Below are 22,150 nucleotides of genomic sequence, written 5' to 3'. Positions count from 1 at the left end.
CTTGGTCTAGCAACCGAGAACTTCCATCTTGGTCGAGGATAGATAGATTTTTAATCTCTCCGGAATGGGAGGCACAATATCCGAATCTCATTCAGAAGAGACTTCCCAGGCTGTATTCAGATCATTTCCCCATTCTTGTGAATTGTGGGGGCATCAGAAGAGGCCCAAGGTATTTCAAATTTGAGAACATGTGGTTGAAGTCAGAGGGTTTTCTAGACAGAATAAGACAATGGTGGTCTTTTTACCATTTTAATGGTAATGCTAGCCATAAGATGGCTTGCAAGTTAAAGTCTTTGAAAAAGGACCTGAAGGAGTGGAATATACAAGAGTTTGGTAATGTGGACAGTCAGAAATCTGTTCTAATGGAGGAGCTTAAGAATATGGAGGGTGTGGAAGAGGAGAGGGTTAGCACTGAAACTGAGCGGGCCCGCAAATCCCAAGTGATTGCGGACATTGAACGGTTGTCTCTTTTGGAAGAAATATCGTGGCGTCAGAAATCACGAGCTTTATGGTTAAAGGAAGGGGATAGATGCACCAAGTTTTTTCACCAAGTGGCCAACTCACATAGGCGGTACAATACTATAGATACTTTGTTGATAGATGGGGCGGTCTCTTCCAACCATACCGAGATCTCAGACCACATTGTCAATTACTATGATAAGTTGTTTTCGGAACAATTTGAGTGGAGACCGAGACTTGACGGGTTGGTGTTTGATGTTCTTGACCCGCAGGTTGCGGAACGACTCGAGAGGCCATTTGATGAGGTAGAGGTCAGGTCGGTGATTAGGGGTATGGCGGGTGATAAAGCCCCAGGTCCCGATGGCTTCTCCATGGCTTTCTTCCAGACATGTTGGGATGTGCTTAAAGATGACATTATGGAGGTTTTTCATGAATTTCATAGAAGCGGGCGGTTTGAGAGAAGCCTTAATAGTACATTCTTAGCACTCATTCCTAAAAAGCCCGGTGCTGTAGAAGTGAAAGATTTTCGCCCCATTAGTTTGGTGGGTGGGCTATACAAAATTTTATCCAAAGTATTGGCGAACAGACTGAGTAAGGTGATGGAAGGCTTGATTTCAAAGCCTCAAAATGCATTTGTTCAAGGTAGGCAAATCCTTGACTCGGTGCTTATAGCCAACAAATGTCTGGAGAGTCGTATTAAATCGGGAGAGCCAGGACTCCTTTGTAAGTTAGACATGGAGAAAGCTTACGATCACGTCAACTGGAGTTTCTTAATTTATATGATGGAAAGATGCGGTTTTGGCTCTAAATGGTGTTCTTGGATCCTTCATTGTATTTCCACGCCTTGTTTCTCTGTTTTGGTGAATGGCACATCCAAAGGTTTTTTTAAGAGCTCCCGAGGTTTGCGACAAGGAGACCCTCTTTCTCCTCTTCTCTTTGTTTTTGTAATGGAAGCTTTCAGCAAGATGATTTCAGGGGCGGTAGAGGGAGGATTCATATCAGGATTCTCAGTGGGAGAGGCAAGGTCAGGTTTGCTTAACATTTTGTTTGCTGATGATACAGTAATCTTTTGTGAGGCCAGACGGGAGCAAATCCGAGCTTTAAGAGCTCTTTTATTATGCTTTGAAGCCGTGTCAGGCTTGAAGGTGAACTTGGCTAAATCAGAGGTAGTGCCAGTGGGACATGTACCCAATGTGGAGAGTCTGGCATCCATCTTGGAGGGTAAGATAACTCAGCTGCCCATGAAATATCTTGGCCTTCCATTAGGTGCGGCGTTCAAATCGAAATCTATTTGGGATGTTGTAATAGAAAAAATGGAGAGGAAACTAGCTGGTTGGAAGAGGATGTACTTATCTAAAGGGGGCCGGGTGACTCTCATAAAAAGTACTCTGTCTAACTTACCAACATATTTCCTTTCCTTATTTCCGCTCCCTGCTAAGGTGGCTCATCGCATGGAGAAAATTCAACGGGACTTCCTATGGGGAGGGATCAAAGATGAGTTTAAATTTCACTTGGTGAAATGGGCCACAATTTGTTCCCCTATCAAAGAAGGAGGTTTGGGTATACGGAATTTGAGAACTTTCAATCAAGCCTTGCTTGGCAAATGGTTATGGAGATATCACCAAGAACGGGAGGCCTTGTGGCGAACCGTTATTGCTTTGAAGCACGGGGAATCTTGGGGAGGGTGGTGTTCTAATGTGGTCCACTCATGGAGTTGGGCTTTGGAAACACATTAGAAGAGGGTGGGACACATATGCAGCACTTACTTGCTTCAAAGTCGGCAACGGATCTAAGGTAAAGTTTTGGCATGACTTATGGTGTGGTGATCGGGCGCTCAAGGATGTTTATCCACAAGTTTATAGCCTAGCAAGAAGGAAAGAAGCTTCTATCGCAGATCTGATTATCTCTTCCAATGGCTCTTCCCAATGGAACCTTACTTTTCATAGAGATGCACAAGATTGGGAGATGGACGACCTTTCGGCTTTTTTTGATTTTGTGTATCCCACTAGTGTGTCGGGGGAAGGAGAAGACAAGATATGTTGGCGTCCATCTAAGAAGGGAGTGTTCACGGCTCGCTCTTTCTACCATTCCTTAAACTTGCACAACTCAGTCCCGTTCCCATGGAAAAGCATTTGGAAGACAAGGCACCTCTAAAGGCAGCTTTTTTTGTATGGACAGCATCTTTGGGAAAGATTCTTACCATAGATAACCTAAGGAAACGTGGCATTATCGCTATAAATTGGTGTTATATGTGTAAGAAGAGTGGTGAGTCCGTTGACCATCTATTACTACATTGTGAGGTTGCCATGACTTTATGGACAGATGTCTTAGCACGGGTGGGGTTAGCGTGGGTGATGCCAGAAAAGGTGTGATTTTTTAGCCTCTTGGAGAGGTATTAGGGGCAACACTCAAATTGCATCCATATGGAAGATGCTACCTATTTGTCTATGGTGGTGCATTTGGAGGGAGCGGAATGCAAGATGCTTTGAAGATCAAGAAAGATCAATGGAAGAGCTTAGAATTTTGTTTTTCAATACTTTACTCCATTGGTCGATTGTAATTGATTTTCATGGCAGGTCTTTTCACAAGTTTCTTGTATCTCTAAGATAGACATTGTGATCGTGTTCATGTATATGTCCCGTGTACTTGGACACTCTATGTCTCCCTTTTGATCACTAAAAATTTGTTTACCGATCCAAAAAAAAAAATTTAAAAGACTCACATGCTTTATTAATTACGACACGAAGGAAGGGAGTGATGGCAAGGATAGACCGAAAGGGAGGGGTACTTTTTGTTTCCATGAAGCATAAGATCCTCTCTTGGAACGTACAGGGGTTTAATGATCGCAATAAATGCATTCGTATAAAACCGTTATTGCGGATGTGGAAGGTTGATGTGGTGTGTTTTTAGGAAACAAAGATAGAGGTTATTGATAGAATAATTGTTCATAGTTTATGGGGTGTTTGTATGTGGGTTGGTCTTACTTGGGCTCTTTGGGAGCCTCAGGTGGTGTGTTGTTAATGTGGGATAAAAGACTAATTGAGGCGGTAAATGAGTGTGTTGGAGACTACTCGGTCGCTAGTTTTTTTAAAAGTGTTGTTGACCGGTGGGAGTGGGCTTTTGCAGGCATTTATGGGCGAAATGGGGTTAGTGATAGGAGAAGGTTATGGGAGGAGTTGACAGGCTTATATTCTTTATGGGAAGTGTCGTGGTGTATGGATGGAGATTTTAATAGTACTCAATATCCCAGTGAGAGATCGGGGAACTATTGTAATCCTATGGCTATGGAGGATTTCTCGGAGTTCATTTTTTACTTGGACCTCATGGATCCCCTTGTTGGGGGTGAGTTCACTTGGTCAAATAGTTAGGGTTGGTCGAGATTGGATAGATTCTTTGTCTCTCCTTCGTGGGAGGCACATTATCCGAAGTTATGTCAGAAGAGGCTGCCCCGAGTTAGCTCAGATCACTTCCCAATTTTGCTAGATTTTGGAGGTATTGATGGGGGTCGCCGGTACTTCAAATTTGAAAATATGTGGCTAGCAACTGATGGAGGGTGCGCACTTGGTGGTCTTCGTATCAATTTGAAGGCACTCCCAGTTTTATTCTTGCAGGTAAGCTTAAGGCTTTGAAGCATGACTTAAAAAAGTGGAACTTGGAAGTTTTTAGTAACATTGAAAATCAAAAGACTACCCTTTTGGAGGAGCTGCAGGAGTTAGAGAGAAAGGTATTGATGGGAGACACCTCGGAGGAGGTATTATTGAGAAAGAGTTCGATTGTGACTAACTTGGAGAGGGTATTGTTGTCGGAGGAGACTTCATGGAGACAAAAATCCAAGACCCTTTGGCTAAAAGAATGTGATAAATGTACGAAATTTGTCCATAAAGTGGCTAATTCACATTGGCGTAGCAATGCTATTGAGACACTTCACACAGGTACTCAAGTGCTTTCTTCCCCCTCCGAATTAGAAAACCATATTGTGCAATATTATGAGAACAGTCTCACGTAACCAGCTTGTTGGAGGCCGGAGCTTGATGATTTGTTGTTTGAGGTAATTGATTCGTAGAGTGCAAGCTACGTGGAGAGACCTTTTGACGAAGATGAAATTTAAAAGGTCATTACTGGTAAGGCCAAGGACAAAGCGCTGAGTCCATATGGTTTTTCGATGGGATTCTTTTGAAAATGTTGGGACATTGTGAAAGGGGATATTTTGCAGGTTTTCCATGAATTTCACTCTTTTAAAAAGTTTGGAAAATGCCTTAATGCAACGTTCATTGCTCTCATTCCAAAGAAATATAGGGCTACGACAATTGAGGAGTTTTGTCCTATAAGTCTGGTTAGTGGGGTATACAAGATCATCTCAAAGGTTCTTGCTAGTCGATTAAGTCTAGTGTGGGAACAAATTATTTTCAAGCCTTAAAACACATTTATTCGTGGGAGACAAATCATTGACTCAGTTCTTATTGCAAATGAGTGTTTGGACCACAAAATGCAGGAAGGGGTTCTAGGCATCCTTTGCAAGCTTGACATGAAAAATGCACATGATCATGTGAATTGAGAGTTTGTTTTATACTTGCTTGGGAGGTGTGGTCTTGGCAATAGGTGGACCTCATGAATTCGACATTGTGTTTCCACTACCCGCTTCCTGGTTCTAGTCAATGGCACTCCTGCGGGTTTTTTTTACAGTTCCTGTGGTTTAAGGCAATGTGTTATCCACTCTTTTGTTTGTTATAATTATAGAGGCACTCGGCTGGATGGTGAAGGTTGAGGTTAGAGGAGGGTTCCTATCCGGGTTTCAGGTAGGTAATGGCACTAATGACTATTATCATCTCACATCTCCTATTTGCATATGACACCTTACTTTTTTGTGAAGTGAACCATAGTCAGATTCAAACGCTTCGAGCACTGTTATTATGTTTTGAAGCAGTGTCGGGGCTTATGGTGAATCTTAGTAAGTCTAAGATGGTTGCAGTGGGCATGGTGCCCAACATCAATAGCTTAGCAAGCCTTTTGGATTGTAAGGTGTCTTCGTTGCCTATGAAATATTTAGGCCTTCCATTGGGAGCAACATTTAAGACTAAAGGTATTTGGGATGGGATAGTGGAGAAGGTAGATAAAATGTTGGCTGGTTGGAAAATGATATATTTATCAAAAGGGGATCGTCTCACTTTAATAAAGAGCACCCTAACTAATCTTCCCACCTATTTCTTATCTTTGTTTCCTTTACCGGCAAGAGTGGCGAATAGGATTGAGAAACTCTTCTGGGCATTCTTACGAGAGGGCCTAGGGGAGGAAAAGAAATTTCATCTTGTTAATTGGCCTACCGTATGTTCCCCAATCTCGAATGGGGGCTTGGGATTGTGCAATTTGAGAACACTCAATAAAATTTTATTGAAGAAATGGTTATGGAGATACCACTTGGAGGGGGAGTTGTTGTGGAAGGAGATTATTGACACTAGACACGGAAGCGCTTGGGGGGTTGGTGCTCCAATAGAGTGAGGGAGGTATGGTGTGGGCTTATGAAAATTTATAAGGAATGGATAGCCATGCTTTGCAAAACATATCCGTTTTGTGGCCAGAGAGGGTATTAGAATCAAGTTTTGGCGGGATGTGTGGTGCAGAGATTGCGCTCTTGATAGGGTTTTTCCAGCTCTCTATCGTATTGCTACTAATAGGGATATGCTTCAGTGGTGGATGTGCAGGTATTTTCTCACGGCTCTTACCAGTGGAATATCGTTTTTAATAGGGACCTTCATGATTAAGATGTCCACCGTTTCATATTTTTTCAGATTGATATACTCCATAGGACACCTCACGACACAGATATAGAATGCAGTGGAGGTCCAATGACAGTAAGAAATGTACAGTCATGGTGTATTACAAAATATTGACATCACGAGCTAATGCTCCCTTCCCTTAGAAGAATATTTTGAGGTCTCATATGCATTCTAAAGTAGCTTTTTTAGTATGGACTGCTGCTCTTGGAAAGATTTTAACCACGGATAATTTGAGGAAAAGGGGATGCGTTGTGATGGATTGGTGCTATATGTGTAAAAAGAATGGAGAATCAGTGTATCATCTCTTATTGCACTATGAGGTGGCAAGGGTGTTGTGGGATGAGATCTTTAGAATGGTTGATATTGCTTGGGTAATGACATCGAGGATGGTGGATTTATTGGGCTGTTGGAAAATGATTCAAGGTTGTTCCCAAGTGGCGGCAGTGTGGAAGATGATTCCATTGTGCATCATGTGATGTATTTGGTCACAAAGGAATGAGCGTTGTTTTGAAGACAAGTAGTGCACAATGGTGGAGCTGCAGAATTTCTTTGTACACACTTTAATACTTTGATTTTCAACTATTGTACTAAATGGGAACAATGTGCATAACTTTTTGTCTTTAATTTACCATTCATAGAATATATTCAAGTGTTCTTTTGTATATCTCCTGTGTACACGGGTTATGCTTATTTCATTCTTATTTATAAAATTTATCTATTACTTATAATAAATAAATAAATATATGTTGTCTGCCTTAGCAGTAGATCCTGGAATGCCAGATTTGCCGGGGGTTCCAAGTTCTTGCGGGGTATCTATCTTTCGTGCCATGTAGTTGCATGATTTTCATTTCTCTGGGAACCCCTTTTTTCAGATGTATGTCTTTGGTGTTATCATTCGTCAAGAATCTGCAGTTGCAATTATATGAGTCCCTGCAAATAAGCTGTGTCGTCCAATGCTTGATAATTGGTTTGCGGTTTGCGAGGTTTCTTCTTCTTCTCTGCACTAGAGTGTTTTAGTTTAAGCTTTTTAATACTTCCTTATTATTATTATTATTATTATTATTATTATTGAAAAGTGTAAAGAGCTATAAAGAGATTTTATAAAAATAAATTTATAAATTGATATGATTTCATGTAATACGTTAGATCTAGTACTTAACAATAAAAGTAATTTTACAATTTGATGTATTATATCAAGTTACGTCAATTTACTTTTGTAAAATCTTCTTAAGACTAAAGCATTTCTCTTATTATTATTATTATTATTGTTATTAACTTTAATAAATGCCCAAATAGGTTAAGTTGGGAAGTTGGTTACTAAATTAAGATATCCAGATTCAGGGTGGTGTTACTGTTGTGGTTGCACAAATTAATTATGCTGTCTCTCATTTTGAATGTGTACTTTCTTGTTCATAGGTTTGAAGTAATTCACTTATCTTCAGAACCATTATGAATTTGTTGGATTGGAATCGTTCTTCTACTGCTGATAAGCCGGCTGCCGTCGGTATGTGGTAAGCTCAAATAAACTACCTGATCACCTCATCTTAGACCCTAAAGATTACGATCAATACAAGATTCCAAGAGCTGCAGGCTAATTAATACAATAAGAAAGAAACCCCAAAGAAACTCGTTTTTTAAATTTCAAACAACAATGGCATGTAAGATATTTCGGATATGTTGCTAAGGAGCCACACGAGTGGCGTCATTTCGTTCCGACTACCTTGTTCATGAACAAATTAAGACGGAAGTGAGAAAAAAAAAATATTGATACAGAATCAACAGGAAGAAACAAGAGGGGGTGCTACAAATGCATAAAATGATAAAATTACCCGGTGGTGATGTGAACACCAATGGCGATGAGGAATATAGTGATGAGTCCAAAGAAAAAGATAGTGTGGACCAATATGGAAACTCCACTTGTCTGCATGTTTGCAAATTCCACCACTCGGCTATTTCCAGGCAGTTGGAATAACAGCCCTGGCGTTAACAGTACAAACAGTACAACCGCTATCACCACTGGCCCCAATCTGCCATCTCTCTCTCTCTCTCTCTCTCTTTCTCTCTCTCTCTCCAAGCAGTCCCCCCAAGTGAGAAGATAAAGAGAAAAGAGGCAATTTAAATTTAGAAGTTGTGGTGGTATGTGTAGAAGAAACCCACTGGACGAGGACAAAAAAAGGGATGTTCGAAAGACAGAAAGAGCTCAAAATCGGCAGAAGGGCATTGGATTCGACGCAATGCATTATCGACAAGGACAGGATACAAGGATCCATTGGTCGGCATCATGCGGCCTTTTCCTCTCCTTGGGCTGCTCTTTCTTCCTCATTCCCAGGGATTGTTAGTTATTGGAATCGCACCGGTTGATGTGCCAGGGGAAAAAAACAAGAGTAATGTTATATGAATTTATATTTTTATCATAAGACTATCATGTTAGTTTTTTTAAAAAATATTTATGATTTTCAACATATCAATTATGGACACGTGGAGAATTATATTTTTTATAAAATAAATTTTAAGTACATTTAACATTTTCCAAAAAAACAAACGAGTACTGAAGAAAAAAAGTGAGGTGCATGTGTTCCGTTCGGCATTCATCACAAATATTATTGTTTGATATTATCATCTTTAATCATATTAATTGATACACTAATTTTAAATGACTTAATAAATTAGTTATATAATTAAAAATTTATTTAAAAATATATTAGTTAATTTGATTGAAGATTACAAAACTCAAGATAAAAGGAAAAAAAAAAAAATCTTTTAATGCTGAACCGGCCTTGTTCGAGTTGTATGTGTGTGATACTTCAATCTGGGCAGAGATTTCCAAAGTCCAACATCAGATCGGCCGAAACATATTTGCTGAAGCTAGTTTAGGAGTGCCCATTCTTGGTATGACTGTATGAGCTCCACCTCATCGACAACCTAGTGTCTGAAGCTGACCATCATGTTGATGTACTTTAGTTCCTTGTCATATATATGAAAAAATATATTCATTATTTATTTTTTCACCATCTTCTCATCATTCTATAATATAATATTAGATGATAGGTTCACAAGTAAAATATAATAAATAGTCTCAAATCATCTAATACCACATCATATGATGATAAGAAGATGATAAAAATTAAGATAATGAGTAAAATTACTCTATATATATATATATATTCAATAATTTATTGTCTTTTTTCAATTTTCACTTTTGGTAGTCTCTACCTTCAGGTACATTCCATTCCTTAATGCGTGCATTTAGCTCTTTTCTGTAAAAGATGTAAACCAAACAAGGAACTACTGTTCCATACACACGTAGCCACGACTCCACCTTTACACATGCACGTCCTTTCCCAATTGTCTCTTTATTAATTCTTTAAAAAAAGGCTCCACCTTCATCAATAATCTCTAAAGCAAGTTAAAAGAAGCCTTATAGTGAACAATTATTACAAGCTTATAACGAAAGAAAAAGGTGTTTGTTTCCATCTTCATGAAAGCAAACCCACTAACCATAACATACCTTTCCCCTCGTTTAAACCCAATCTGATCTTCTTTCTCACTAAGTTTAGCATCCCTCATCCCCCCCTTTGTACGTATTAAAATCATTTTTCCCTATACATATTAGGTCGAGCATATCCTAGTTCTCTTCTCCTCTCATTCATACTGCAAGAGAAATCCCAACTAGTTTCCTTATCTCCTTTTCATTTAGAGACGAAAGATAAAGAGACAAAAAGAGCGATGGGTGCTGATTGGGGGCCGGTTGTTGTCGCGGTGGTTTTGTTCATTCTCTTCTCGCCCGGGTTGCTGTTCCAACTGCCGGCTAGAACAAGGGTGGTTGAGTTCGGGAACATGAACACAAGTGGGATTGCCATTTTGGTTCATGCCATTATATACTTTTGCATACTTACCATCTTGGTTGTTGCAATTGGTATTCACATTCACGTTAATTGATCCAAAAGCGCCCATACAGCTTGTTAGCTCTTTCTTTCCTTTTTTTTTTTTTTTTCATCTCCCCTAGATAGAGTTGCTGTATATCTCCCTTTGTTTAAATTTTCACATTCTACTTCCGTTTCTGTTTTCCTTGTTAATTGGTGCGCTGTTGGCTAGTAGGTACTCTTGTTTACATTAAAGTACAAATCTATGAATTCTCTCGTAGTCATTCTGGCCTTCACTGTTCCTTTCACTGAGGTTGTTGGTCTGTCCTACAACTGCTACGAGCAACAAGTTTGATCCGATTCTAAGGTCTTTGTCGTATTTTGTTTCATTTATCATTGTGACATCATTAGAAGTATAGGCACGAGAGAATAAGCAAGAAAGCTATGTGCTTTTTATTTCTGCTAAACGAGGTATCACCGGAGTCATACTCACGACACATATTATAGATGTCGAAAAGATACCGAGAAAAAAAAAAAAAAAAACCGCTCTGCCGTTGTAGATATCGACGCGGACCGTCAAGAATATATAAGCTCAACGTAGAGAACAAAGAAGATGAGAGTCTGTGGATGACGAATGCCTTGCCTTAATTTAGGTCTTCAAGCTGTCGAACTCGGGCCAGCTGCCGGCTAGCTGTTTCCCTGTAAGATGAAAGAGAAGTCACGGTGCGAGTATCATGCACGAACAGTGCCACGCTGATCAGTACGGCAGCCCAGTTCGGCATTTCTTTCTCCAGAGGAAAAAAAATTAATGTGCTTCACTTCATCTAGGTGTTGGATAAGTCAGACGTGCGTGTCGGTGAGGGATCGCCCAAGGACAGCAAGAAAAGTGGCTAGTTTTTACGCGACGGACTGGGGATGAGGAAGTTGAGATCCTTTGAGGGTGAGCGACTGTTGAGAAAATGGAACGATTTTGGAACACTCTGTAAGCAAGAGCCAAGAGAGATTATATATATAAATAAATATATATATATGTATTTATTTTTAAAATTTGTACATTTGCTCCCTCCATTAAAAAGAAGACATTTTAACTGAGTTCAGCTGTATACCAATTACAAATTACAACACATTATAATTTTGAATATCAATTATACGTAATAGCTATATATAGAGCATATTAAGAAAGGATATATATTCATAACGCACTTTACTGATATGATTGGCCAAATCAATTATTTTATATTAAAAAAATTGATCCAATCAATCACATCAGTGGAGTGCCTAAAAAGTAAGTAAAAATAGTTGCATATAGAGTTATTGTTTAAAAAGAGTTATCATGTCTAATGGTGGTATATTTTCAAATGATAAATATGAATAAGAAATGATAAAGTTTAATATATTCAAAACAGTGGGATTATTAATAAAAAAATAAAAACAAAACAATATTACTTTAATGTTTTTAGTTATTACATTTATAACTTGGTGCGTAAATTTATTATATTTATATATATATATATAAAATAAAAAAAAATAAAAAAAAATAGGTATATATTATATGTATCCATAAACAAATTTATTATATATATATATATAAAATAAAAAAAATAAAAAAAAATACGAGCTGACATAGAGTATACATCGGTAATATATTATATGTATCCATAAACAAATTTATTATAAATGCAATTTTTACTCAAATAGTTGAATCATCCAAGGAAAAAAAAAAGTGCTGAAATGGACGGCATTGATTGGAGCAGTGTCACCCAACTCCATCCGTTATTGGGGCCTCCAATGAATGCAGACTGCATAATCATGCACCATATTATTGCACTCCTTACGGGCTTGACAACAATAGAAAACGATGCTTGGCCTTATCCAATAGAGCGCAGAAATAACTTTAAATAAATAAATAAATAAAACACTAAACAAAAGGAAGAATAAAGTTTAGTGGTTGAGAATTAAAGTTGCTGCTTTAGGAAATTCTGTTCCCCCGTCCAAGATACCGAAGTAATATATCAGCATGGCATCCAAAGCCCTTTTTAACATGCTTGCCTGATTCTTCTTCTTCTTCTTCTGCTGCTGCTGCTGTTGGAAATTGAATTTGTTTGTTTTGGTCTGGTTTGTTACTACTTACTGCTTAGAATGAACGATTGGGCTGCTTCCCTCATAGCTGCGGCTCTGTTTGCAATTCTGTCACCAGGAACACTCTTTCAAATGCCTGGCAAGAATCGTCCCCTTGATTTCATGAACAGGAAGACTAGCATTGCTTCCATTTTTGTGCACACAGTTCTCTACGGTTTGTTTCTTATTCTGTTCCTTGTTATTCTTCACATTCACCTCTACGTCTAGTAAGCAGTAAGGTTGATAAAAGGTTTGATGCTCTACTCTTTTATTTCCTGCTTTTGATCGATGTAAGCCTCACGCAACTTGAAATGAAGAGATTATGAAGATTACTTGGTGTCCCTCATTTTTTTTGTGCTTAGATTTATTTCCATGTACAATACAGTCGCTTGATCCATGATAATATCGTTCCTTGATTCAGCAATTTGAGTTACAACTGCAGGAAGACAAACGACCGTACGGTTCTCGAAAAATGAATGATTACAAATTACCTCGGCTGTGATGCTCTGTTTTAGATGCGAACAAACAGAACATGTTTGTCTCTTCTTTGATTGGAACGTGGCTACAAATTACATAAAGAACAGAGGATGGCGCTTACTCGCCCTGTTTCTCCCCACCCGTCATCATGATCGGTTCAATCCACAGATATCACCGCCGTTAGAAATAACTGTCACTTTGGTTTGCTTACACGACTATATATTTTGATTTTCACTTAATATAGACAATTTGAAGAAATCTCAAACGGCCTTACAAGCATCAAATTTGTATAGCAAAAATGATCCCTCTTCCCTGCTCAAATCAAAGATTAAGCAATACTTGAAGAATGAGTTGAGATGAGATGAAATGCGATACGATGGGATGGGATGGGATGGGATGGGATGAGATAAGATAGAAATTGTTTCCAAACATCCCCTGAGATTTTGTGGTTGTTTTCACCCCTACCAATCTCTCGCTATACATCAAGGCATCGAATGTATGGCCTTTTCAGCCTTTTGTTCAGATGGTGCCCATGAGCCTGATAACCTAATTACAGTAACGCATAGATTCAAGATTTGCCTCTAGCGTGTAATACAATGGGAATCCAAGCCAGCCCATGTTCACCGTACTTTGAAAATTTTGTACTTTCCCCATCTAGTCTTATCGTGCAGATCCTTCCTGATCACTCGTACTACATTAACATTGTTGAAAATGAGATGGCATCCTCCAGCCCAACTTTGGACTTAACGCACGACATAGCCCCATTTCCAACAATATCCTTGTCAAGCATTCATATATACATTCCATCCAACCCAAACTCTTCAACCCAATTTTGAATTCAGTCCACCGTGACCATATTTTCTGTTATATTGTTGTCCTCTTTTGCTCATTAAAAAAAGAAAAAAGAAAAGGGAGAGACAGAGATGTGCAAACCAAAAGGCAATATGCCATGTAAAATTGCATATCATCCTGTACAGTCTCAATAGAATTTCGGATCAGGTGAATTTGAGTGGTTAAGAACTATGCATACAAACAAGTCAAACTCAAACCATTTGTCATTAATAGGGAGAATCAATGGAAAAATTGCAATACAAGTAATAGAAGCACACAATGTCATTACAGAAGAAATAGATCGCACATGACAACAGAGATTAGAAGCACACAACATTACCACTTGCTCGGGAACTTGCAGACATGGATGGTGTTTATTCTGGGATCTATGAGCCGAGGTACACGTGGACTCCAATAGCTAACAAGAAGATGCACATTAGAGCAAAGTAGAGGATGGAATGAACCAGAATGGACACTCCACTCGTCTGGAAGTTGCCAAATTCTACGTAGCGTTTTTTGCCCGGCATCTGAATCAGTAACCCCGGCGTGAGCAGTATGAAGAGCACCACGGCCACAAACACTGGCCCCCAATCCGACATCTTTTTCTTCTTCTTCTTCTTCTTCTTCCGATTGATTGATCTCTCTCTTTCTAAACCCTCACCGGACCTCTTTGTAATCTCTCTTAAAGTTCACAAGGAGTGGCAATGGAATTGAGAAGGAAAGATGATTATAAAGGTTAAGTTTTGCTTTGGGAGGAAGGGACAAAGGAGTTGATGACTAGGAAACTGAAAAAGTGAAGGTTAGAGAATCAAGCTATTCAGATTCACATTATATATTATACACGTCACATGCAATGCACTGCTACTGTCGAAGGCAACTGCGGACGTAGGACTCTCATACAGTTTTGATTGTCTCCTTGCCAGTCAATCTTTACAGTCTATTAACTAAAGTGAAACTGATAATGTGAAAGGGGTCTCGTGAAAGAACGACGTTTATAATCTTGGAGCTCAAAAAGCACTTTTTGATTGCTTATGACAGAAATATTCTGGTGGTAGCATTTCATACCCCCATGATCACGCCACCTCCAAGTTAGAAAAAAAAACAGAGAGAGAGAGAGAGACATAAAAGCAATGGCTATGGCACAACCTGGATTGAATTTTAGATGTCAAATAATGATTTTTTATTTATTTTTTTATTTTTTGTATTTTTTCAAAAAAGACTCTTCTGTCAAGTTCCTGAATCTTAACACTCATGCATAGTTCAAGCGAAAAATGTCATTCAACACGTAAAAGCTCCCCTGTGGTGTCGGCATCAGATGGAACATCTACAGAAAATTGAGGCATAACATGGAAGGCAGGAATTACAGGAGAAACAGAAGCATTCATAAGTTGGGAGCAATCTAGCCACAGGGGAATGTTCAAGTGAGATCTTGATATAAATACGATGGAAGTTAAAAAAGCTTAAGGCTGTTAGTAGACTACGAGAAAGATTTGGAAAATGTTCGCGTGTTCAACAATTAAAAAGTTTGATTTTCCACACGCCGTGTATTGCACTGGCAAGTGCATAAATCGATGGCTACGCCTTCAGAAATAAGCATTAACCAAATATATTCAGCTTATTAGGTGTTTGAAGAAATACCTGACTGAATCTGAGCGCGTGTTGTTCACCAACAAGCTGAAGATTGCCGTCGACGGTGGTGACGGCGTGCTTGCACTGCTGGAAGGGGAGGCTGGTGAGCTTGGCCACAATGTTCTGCGAGCTCTGGATCTTCTGGACTTCGAAGGTCAGCATGGAGCTCTTCCGGTACAAGTTCGCCAACGCCGCTCGGTTTCGAAAGTCGAGAAGTAGTGTTCCACGAACGCCTTCGTCTGGGTTCATTTTCGCTCGCTCTGCCCGGCTATCTGGATCTTGATGAGTTGTTGGTGAAAATAAAATTTTGTTAAGACGTTTGGGCTTTGACTGTATTTTAGCATCAGCCATCAGCGACATGAAATAAATTATAACGTCGACAGCAGGGTTCGAACCTGCGCGGGCGAAGCCCAACAGATTTCAAGTCTGTCTCCTTAACCACTCGGACATATCGACGTTGGTGTTTGCCATATTTCCCTGTTTTAGCATATCACTATAAACCTTGTGTAGGTGAAGATTCCCATTCCAAACATTTTTTTTTTCCTGATAAATAAAAGAAAGTTTTATTGCTCGACCCAAGTACACATATATCATATGATCCTGTTTCAAGCAATTTAAAAACAGTAAACTGATTTGGAGGATAGAAAAAACTATATATGCATACAACTAATATGTCGAGATCAGAAAACATGACTAACACATTTTTAAGACTATATCCAATATTACTATTTTAGATAAGGAAAATGCTAAATATACTTAAAAAAAACTTACAAAAAATTTAATTCTCCACATGTCAGTTTTTGATATGCTGAAAATCATGAAATTTAAATTATAAAATTTAAATTTTAAAAAAAAACTAATAAAATGAGTCGTATAAATAAAATTATAAGTAAAAATATAAATATATTACTCTTTATAAAAGAAGAAATTCGTGACTAAGTGCATCCTCCATTGAAGATTTAGCTATTAGAACATAAAATGGCATCACAATGCATTAGCTAAAATAATTTTCAAAATTGAAAGTAACTATTCATACATCAAATATATTTTATATCAATTATTTCTCTCTCCCTTTTGTATCAATTATTTCTCTCTATTTTAAATGAAAATTGAAAAAATATAATTAGAATATGATTACTAATTAATATATAATATTATGAATAGTAAAATATGATAAAATAAAATAAATTCATAATTAAAAAATTAAAATATTTTTAAAATTATTAATTACTCGTTACTATATAATGAATAAATAGATAATTTAATGTGAAAATTTGATGTGAATAGTTAAAATTAAATTTATCTTATATTATTTTATTATATTATATTTAAAAAAAATTATATTAAAATATGTAAAGAGTGCAGTTGAGGTATAGCCGCACTCATTATTAGAATGACGTCAATTTCAAAGAACAGACAGGGTCCAAGATCGCTAAAAATCACATGCCACCGGTCTTGAGCAGATGAGGCAAACGTGGGGAACAACTTCCCCATATCTTTCTTTCTCTGACTTGTCCTGGCTAGTCTAGCTTCCACGATCTGTGGCTTTTTAGTAAATAATAAAGTCTATTAAACGTACCAAAATATCTTTAATTGACATCGAATGAGTTTCATTTAATTAATTCGAAGGACCGTAATTTTCACACAAAAAAACATACAGAAAGTACCCAAACTAGGTGTCACAGAATTGTGGTAGGAAATAGTTTCATTTTGTACAGAGTTTGCTTAATCTTTAGAGAAATATATAGGATGCTAATATGCTGGCACCTCAGCGTTACGACTGCTGCGAAGTAAACCTTTGTACATTACAACTTTTCCAAAAAATTTTATAATAATTTTACTAATTTATAATCAGTGGCAGAATCAATAATTTTGTTAGAGGATCAACTTTTCTATTATGTAAAGAGTAATATTAGATACAGTTTTAAGATGTACAAGTTCTATATATTCCCTTTAAAAAAAGTAAAATTCACTATTAAAAAATAATTTTTTCTTGTGAATCTTAGATTTATCTCTTTTTAAATGGATTTGGCGAAAGTTGCACATCTTAGGATTGCAAACTTCATTTTCTCTTATATTGTAAATTAAAAAGAGATTGAAAAATCATAAAGGCTTAACTACAAACTATTTTCATATAGATCATCGACCTTAAATGATTTCTCATATATTTTCACTTTAGATTCAATATTAAGGAGCTCAATATTATATAACAAAAATTTTAGGATCCGTATTAATATGTTTATTATTTCTTTTAATCTTAATTTTAATTTTAAAAAAATCATATTCTTAAAAATAAATAATATATAGAAATTAAACAAGATTTTAGAACTATAAAAAAAAATAGAGATGGACATTTTTTGATATATTAAAATTTTAAAAAAAATTTAGAAAGTATATACAGATTATAAATTTTTTTTAGGAGGTTATTTTTTATATTTATAGAATTATATATAAAATGTTGAAGATATTTTATGTTTTCAAGAAATTTTGGGGAGGTGGTTGTGTGTGGAGGCCCCCAATACAACGTAGGTCTGCCACTGTTTATAATTTTTCCACGTTTTTCTTTATCTAAAAATTGTTGGGATTTCGTATCTTTTCATCTTTTCTTAAAAATACGTACATTGATGTTGAAAGATTGTCAGGTAACTGGTTGGCGGTTAACGAGGCGTTCACGGAGGTATACCTGAACGATACGGAGTGCTTCAATCCCCAAAAGTCAAAACCTGAATGATATGCAGGTTTCCCAATCGCAAACTACCCTCTGCTGGCCTGCTGCTTTGATTTCCTTTTCATTTTCCACGATGACCGAAGTGTCATCTCCGTAAATCATTTCGTTGGTGACATTTGCTTTATTACTGTCAAGGAACTTGGTGCCAAACTACACAGTTCGCTGTCCAATTCAGCACGTCATCGTCATCCCCCCCCCCCCTCTCTCTCTCTCTCTCTCTCTCTCTCTCTCTCTCTCTCTCTCTGGTTTGGTTGTATTATAAAGAATTATCATCAACTTTTCCGGGGAATAACATAAGCCAAAGGTAGCGGCTTTGGTTGTTTTGGAAGAAGGCACCGAGTGAGTGAATTAAGATGGACGGTTGGCGATGGAGAGAGAGGTTGGGGTCGTTTTTGAGCAACAGATGGCTGATTTTTGTGGCGGCAATGTGGTTGCAAACGTTTGCGGGAATCGGTTACCTTTTCGGGAGCATATCGCCGGTAATAAAGAGTTCGCTCGGCTATAACCAGAGGCAGGTCGCGAGACTCGGCGTGGCCAAGGATCTGGGTGACAGCGTTGGGTTCTTGGCTGGGAGCCTTTGTGAGGTCTTGCCCCTGTGGGCTGCTCTTCTCCTCGGTGCTCTCCAGAACTTTGTTGGGTATGGCTGGGTTTGGCTCGTCGTCACTGGAAAAGCTCCCACTTTGCCTTTATGGGCTGTGAGTATCTTGTTTATCTTTTCAGTTGAATGCTTTGTTTATTTTCCATCTAGTATAGCTTTTTTGCCATTTTGGCACCGCGAGTTTCAAGCAAAGGATGGTTTTTTTTCCCGTGTCCTATTTCTATTCATCACAGATTTAATTTATGATTTCAGTTTCCGATGATATATTTTGATGGAGCTTATTTTGTAGTGCTTAGTTTTTGTGTGATTGAGAAGAAAGGTTGGTTTATCAAGTGAAAATTTTAGTGGTTGGAGGTGGTGTTTGAAATATATGTCGTTTTGTGTGCCAGAAATTCTGATTTGCCATCCCACTGGATTAATATCGCTATACTGATCTCTGGAAATAATCCATTTTTTTCTTCAAGGTGGTGTTTTTACCCTTTTTTTTAATACATCTTTTTTGCTGAGCTCTTACTTTTATATGGAATGATGTTTCAAAGAACCAAGTAATATTCAATTATATGTAATAAATCCTTGTGGCTGTGGAACTTTTTATGTAATTCCGATTTATTAGAACGATTCAATTGGATCTTCATGAGATCGCCTTATGTGGTGCAAGAATTTTCTTGAGAGAGTTGGATTGGCATGTGGGCCTGTGGCTCACGTTTGTTCTCTGCAAGAATTTTTTTCCCTTTGTCACTATCCCGAAGATTCAATATTAATACCAATTCTCTATCAGTCTGAGATTTTTCTCAAACTTTCCAAACTTATGTACCATCTTGACAACTTATATCATTAACGGATATCAGTATGCAGATGTGCATTCTTATATTTGTGGGAACAAATGGCGAGACCTATTTCAATACAGTTGCTCTGGTTTCCTGCGTGCAAAACTTCCCAAAAAGTCGTGGTCCCGTGGTCGGCATTCTAAAGGGCTTTGCTGGATTGGGTGGCGCAATTTTGACTCAGATTTATGCAATGATTCATTCTCCTGATCATGCATCTCTGATATTCATGGTTGCAGTTGGTCCGGCAATGGTAGTTATTGCCCTAATGTTCATTGTCAGACCTGTTGGAGGTCACAGGCAAGTCCGGCCAACTGATGGAAGAAGTTTCTCGTTTATCTATAGTGACTGCCTCCTATTGGCTGCGTATTTGATGGGGGTCATGCTTGTTGAAGATCTGGTCGATTTGAACCGTACAGTGATAACAATTTTTACCATAATTTTATTTATCCTTCTTCTGATTCCAATTGCAATTCCTGTGTCATTGAGTTTTTGCCTAGAGCCAAGAGCTTTAGAAGAAGAGACACTTCTTCCTGAGCCACAGAAACAAGAACCTGACACACTTCGGCAGGATTCCAGTGAGCTTATATTCAGTGAGCTGGAAGATGAGAAGCCAAAGGAAGTGGACTTGCTTCCAGCATCAGAGAGGAAAAAGCGAATTGCCCAATTGCAAGTGAAACTATTCCAGGCAGCTGCAGAAGGAGCAGTGAGGGTGAAGAGAAGGAGAGGTCCACATAGAGGGGAGGACTTCACCTGACACAAGCTTTAATTAAAGCAGATTTTTGGCTTATATTTTTTTCACTTCTATTGGGTTCTGGATCTGGGTTGACAGTGATCGATAATCTGGGTCAGATGAGTCAGTCATTGGGGTATGATAACACACATATATTCGTGTCCATGATCAGCATTTGGAACTTTCTAGGACGCATTGGTGGTGGCTACTTCTCTGAGGTTATTGTGAGGTACAAAGTTGATTTCAGTTCCTCCTGGATTTTTGCAAAGCCTTAATTTCGTTCTTAAAAAAAAAATGTTCTTATTTTGACATGTTCTTCTCATCCATTCTTATGATTTTAATGAACAGGGAGCATGCTTATCCAAGACCAATTGCGATGGCTGTAGCCCAACTCATTATGGCAGTAGGCCATTTTTTCTTTGCTATGGGGTGGCCTGGGGCAATGCACATTGGCACGTTGTTGATTGGACTTGGCTATGGGGCTCACTGGGCAATTGTGCCAGCTGCTGCCTCCGAGTTGTTTGGTTTGAAAAAATTCGGGGCTCTGTACAATTTCCTCACACTCGCAAATCCTGCAGGTTCATTAGTTTTCTCTGGTGTAATTGCTAGCAGTATATATGACAATGAAGCAGAGAAGCAAGCTCATCAACGCCATCACCAGCAGCAGAATCGGGGACCAATTTTTTCAGTCATGTTTGGTGTGGATGAACCACTGAAGTGTGAAGGTGCCATATGCTTCTTCCTAACTTCAATAATAATGTCTGGATTATGCATTATTGCATTTATACTAAGCCTCATTCTCCTCGTTTATCGGACCAAGATTGTATATGCCCACCTCTACGGAAAAACTAGTTCAGCTCGGCTTATATAACCAGATTATTCGTCCAGATCAATGTCGTGTCTGTGCACTTCGATCAAGGATCTATCAAATTTCTTCCTTGTTCATATCAACAAAAATCAATAGAACAATGGCAGAGGGAAGCATGCTTTGGAATTGGAACACTTCCGCTCGAGCGTGAGACTACGTTCTTCCCGATTATGTTGCAGATGGGTAACACGACATGGTTGTGTATGATTTTCATTTTTGCATTTTGAGATGCTGTATTCATTCCTTTCCCAGTTTGGACATTAGGCTTGGAAGTTTATAAAATCACCATCGGCTGTGTCCACTGTGCTCTGCAGATAAACAAATGTGTTTGTTCGAATGTCTCTCTTGGTATTTTTTTTACTTTTTATTGTTTCTGTATAACAATTTAGCAATCAGATGCCTGCATACTTCTATACCATTGCTCTCGCAATGCCAGGTTACTCGTGCTGGTGTTTGACGGAATAGTGATTGATGGGGTTGAAATTGTGAATGTGGGTTTGGCCTTTAACAAGATTGTGTTTCGAATTCATGCTTACACGGTGAACTGCTGCGCTGTTCGGTTGTGACAAACTTCCTTTCCAAGTGGAAAGAATGTTTGAGCTTGGTAGTAGGCATAGACTGCACAGAAAACTCTTATATGACAGATTACTTTTCGATATATATATGTTTTTTAGCAAACCAGAGTTTATAGATATGCCTTGAAGGAAAACTATGAATACGTTTTAAGGACCTTGATATCAAAAGTAGCACTTTAGATCCATCTAAGTATAGTCATATTTTGTAATTTCATGTGATACGTTAAATTTATTTTATGATAAAAATAATTTTTCAATCTGACGTATCACATTAGTTGTTACAAAATGATATAATATTTTCATCTTATTACAAAATGTCATATATAATCTCATATTCCAACTTAAAGACGAGTAATGTTATATATAATTATGGGTTGTACAAGCGTCGCGCTCCTTTTTTGAAAAATGGTAAGAGTCTACCATTAAAAAATTAATATTTTTTCATGTAGATCTCATATTTACTCACTTTTTTTAAAGAGAATGTACAACGCTAGTGCATTCTACGACTGTAAATATAATTTCTCATCAAATTTTTCATATTTATATAGAGACTATAAGCCAATTTGGTTTGAAAAACACGTTTTAAGTCCAATTTTCCTGTTTTGGGATTTACAGTCAAATCTTACAACCATGTAGTTTAATCGAAAAGTAATAGATATGAGAATCTTTTATC

The 22,150-nt window shown here is 37.9% G+C and overlaps 6 protein-coding genes and 1 non-coding gene across 7 annotated transcripts; 3 read left to right on the top strand and 4 right to left on the bottom strand.

The window, feature by feature from the left end:
• Window positions 1–7,892: 7,892 nt before the first annotated feature.
• On the bottom strand, window positions 7,893–8,433 carry LOC121252587 (the record flags this gene model as incomplete). Its single annotated transcript, XM_041152301.1, has 1 exon — window positions 7,893–8,433. A coding segment is annotated over one exon (375 nt), but the record flags the coding sequence as incomplete, so codon positions are not given.
• A 1,229-nt stretch (window positions 8,434–9,662) lies between these two features.
• LOC121252585 lies at window positions 9,663–10,892 on the top strand. The gene is made up of 2 exons (XM_041152299.1): window positions 9,663–10,195; window positions 10,336–10,892. Exon 1 carries the CDS (start codon window positions 9,960–9,962, stop codon window positions 10,170–10,172), a length of 213 nt encoding a protein of 70 aa, XP_041008233.1. The 5' UTR covers window positions 9,663–9,959; the 3' UTR covers window positions 10,173–10,195; window positions 10,336–10,892.
• Window positions 10,893–11,935: 1,043 nt separating this feature from the next.
• LOC121252586 lies at window positions 11,936–12,546 on the top strand. Its single transcript, XM_041152300.1, has one exon. The coding sequence runs from the start codon at window positions 12,236–12,238 to the stop codon at window positions 12,440–12,442; it is 207 nt and encodes a 68-aa protein (XP_041008234.1). The 5' UTR covers window positions 11,936–12,235; the 3' UTR covers window positions 12,443–12,546.
• Window positions 12,547–13,786: 1,240 nt separating this feature from the next.
• On the bottom strand, window positions 13,787–15,428 carry LOC121252584. The gene is made up of 2 exons (XM_041152298.1): window positions 15,161–15,428; window positions 13,787–14,203 (listed from the first exon to the last, which is right to left on the bottom strand). The coding sequence occupies exon 2, from the start codon at window positions 14,119–14,121 to the stop codon at window positions 13,909–13,911; it is 213 nt and encodes a 70-aa protein (XP_041008232.1). The 5' UTR covers window positions 14,122–14,203; window positions 15,161–15,428; the 3' UTR covers window positions 13,787–13,908.
• LOC121252125 (nuclear transport factor 2B-like) lies at window positions 14,772–15,502 on the bottom strand. The gene is made up of 2 exons (XM_041151608.1): window positions 15,161–15,502; window positions 14,772–14,846 (listed from the first exon to the last, which is right to left on the bottom strand). Exons 1-2 carry the CDS (start codon window positions 15,500–15,502, stop codon window positions 14,772–14,774), a joined length of 417 nt encoding a protein of 138 aa, XP_041007542.1.
• Window positions 15,503–15,525: 23 nt separating this feature from the next.
• Window positions 15,526–15,607, bottom strand: TRNAS-UGA. Its single transcript has one exon. It is a non-coding gene; the product is annotated as a tRNA-Ser (tRNA).
• Window positions 15,608–18,097: 2,490 nt separating this feature from the next.
• LOC121251709 (protein NUCLEAR FUSION DEFECTIVE 4-like) lies at window positions 18,098–21,320 on the top strand. Its single transcript, XM_041151042.1, is given in 4 exon segments — window positions 18,098–18,574; window positions 19,333–20,053; window positions 20,056–20,263; window positions 20,383–21,320. Coding segments are annotated over 4 exon segments (1,794 nt in total). The 5' UTR covers window positions 18,098–18,232; the 3' UTR covers window positions 20,906–21,320.
• Window positions 21,321–22,150: the final 830 nt, after the last annotated feature.

Source organism: Juglans microcarpa x Juglans regia, chromosome 2S (genome assembly GCF_004785595.1).
Source record: "Juglans microcarpa x Juglans regia isolate MS1-56 chromosome 2S, Jm3101_v1.0, whole genome shotgun sequence".
NCBI lineage: Eukaryota > Viridiplantae > Streptophyta > Magnoliopsida > Fagales > Juglandaceae > Juglans > Juglans microcarpa x Juglans regia.
The sequence above is the reverse complement of the archived record's forward strand: the minus strand, read 5'-3'. Positions and strand labels throughout refer to the sequence as shown.

Coding starts and splice junctions, on each gene's coding strand:
- LOC121252585 (XM_041152299.1), top strand. CDS start 9,960: ATGGGTGCTGATTGGGGGCCGGTTGTTGTCGCGGTGGTTTTGTTCATT.
- LOC121252586 (XM_041152300.1), top strand. CDS start 12,236: ATGAACGATTGGGCTGCTTCCCTCATAGCTGCGGCTCTGTTTGCAATT.
- LOC121252125 (XM_041151608.1), bottom strand. CDS start 15,502: ATGGCTGATGCTAAAATACAGTCAAAGCCCAAACGTCTTAACAAAATT. Junction 14,847..15,160: donor ACGCGCTCAGATTCAGTCAG/GTATTTCTTCAA, acceptor AATTTTCTGTAG/ATGTTCCATCTGATGCCGAC.
- LOC121252584 (XM_041152298.1), bottom strand. CDS start 14,121: ATGTCGGATTGGGGGCCAGTGTTTGTGGCCGTGGTGCTCTTCATACTG.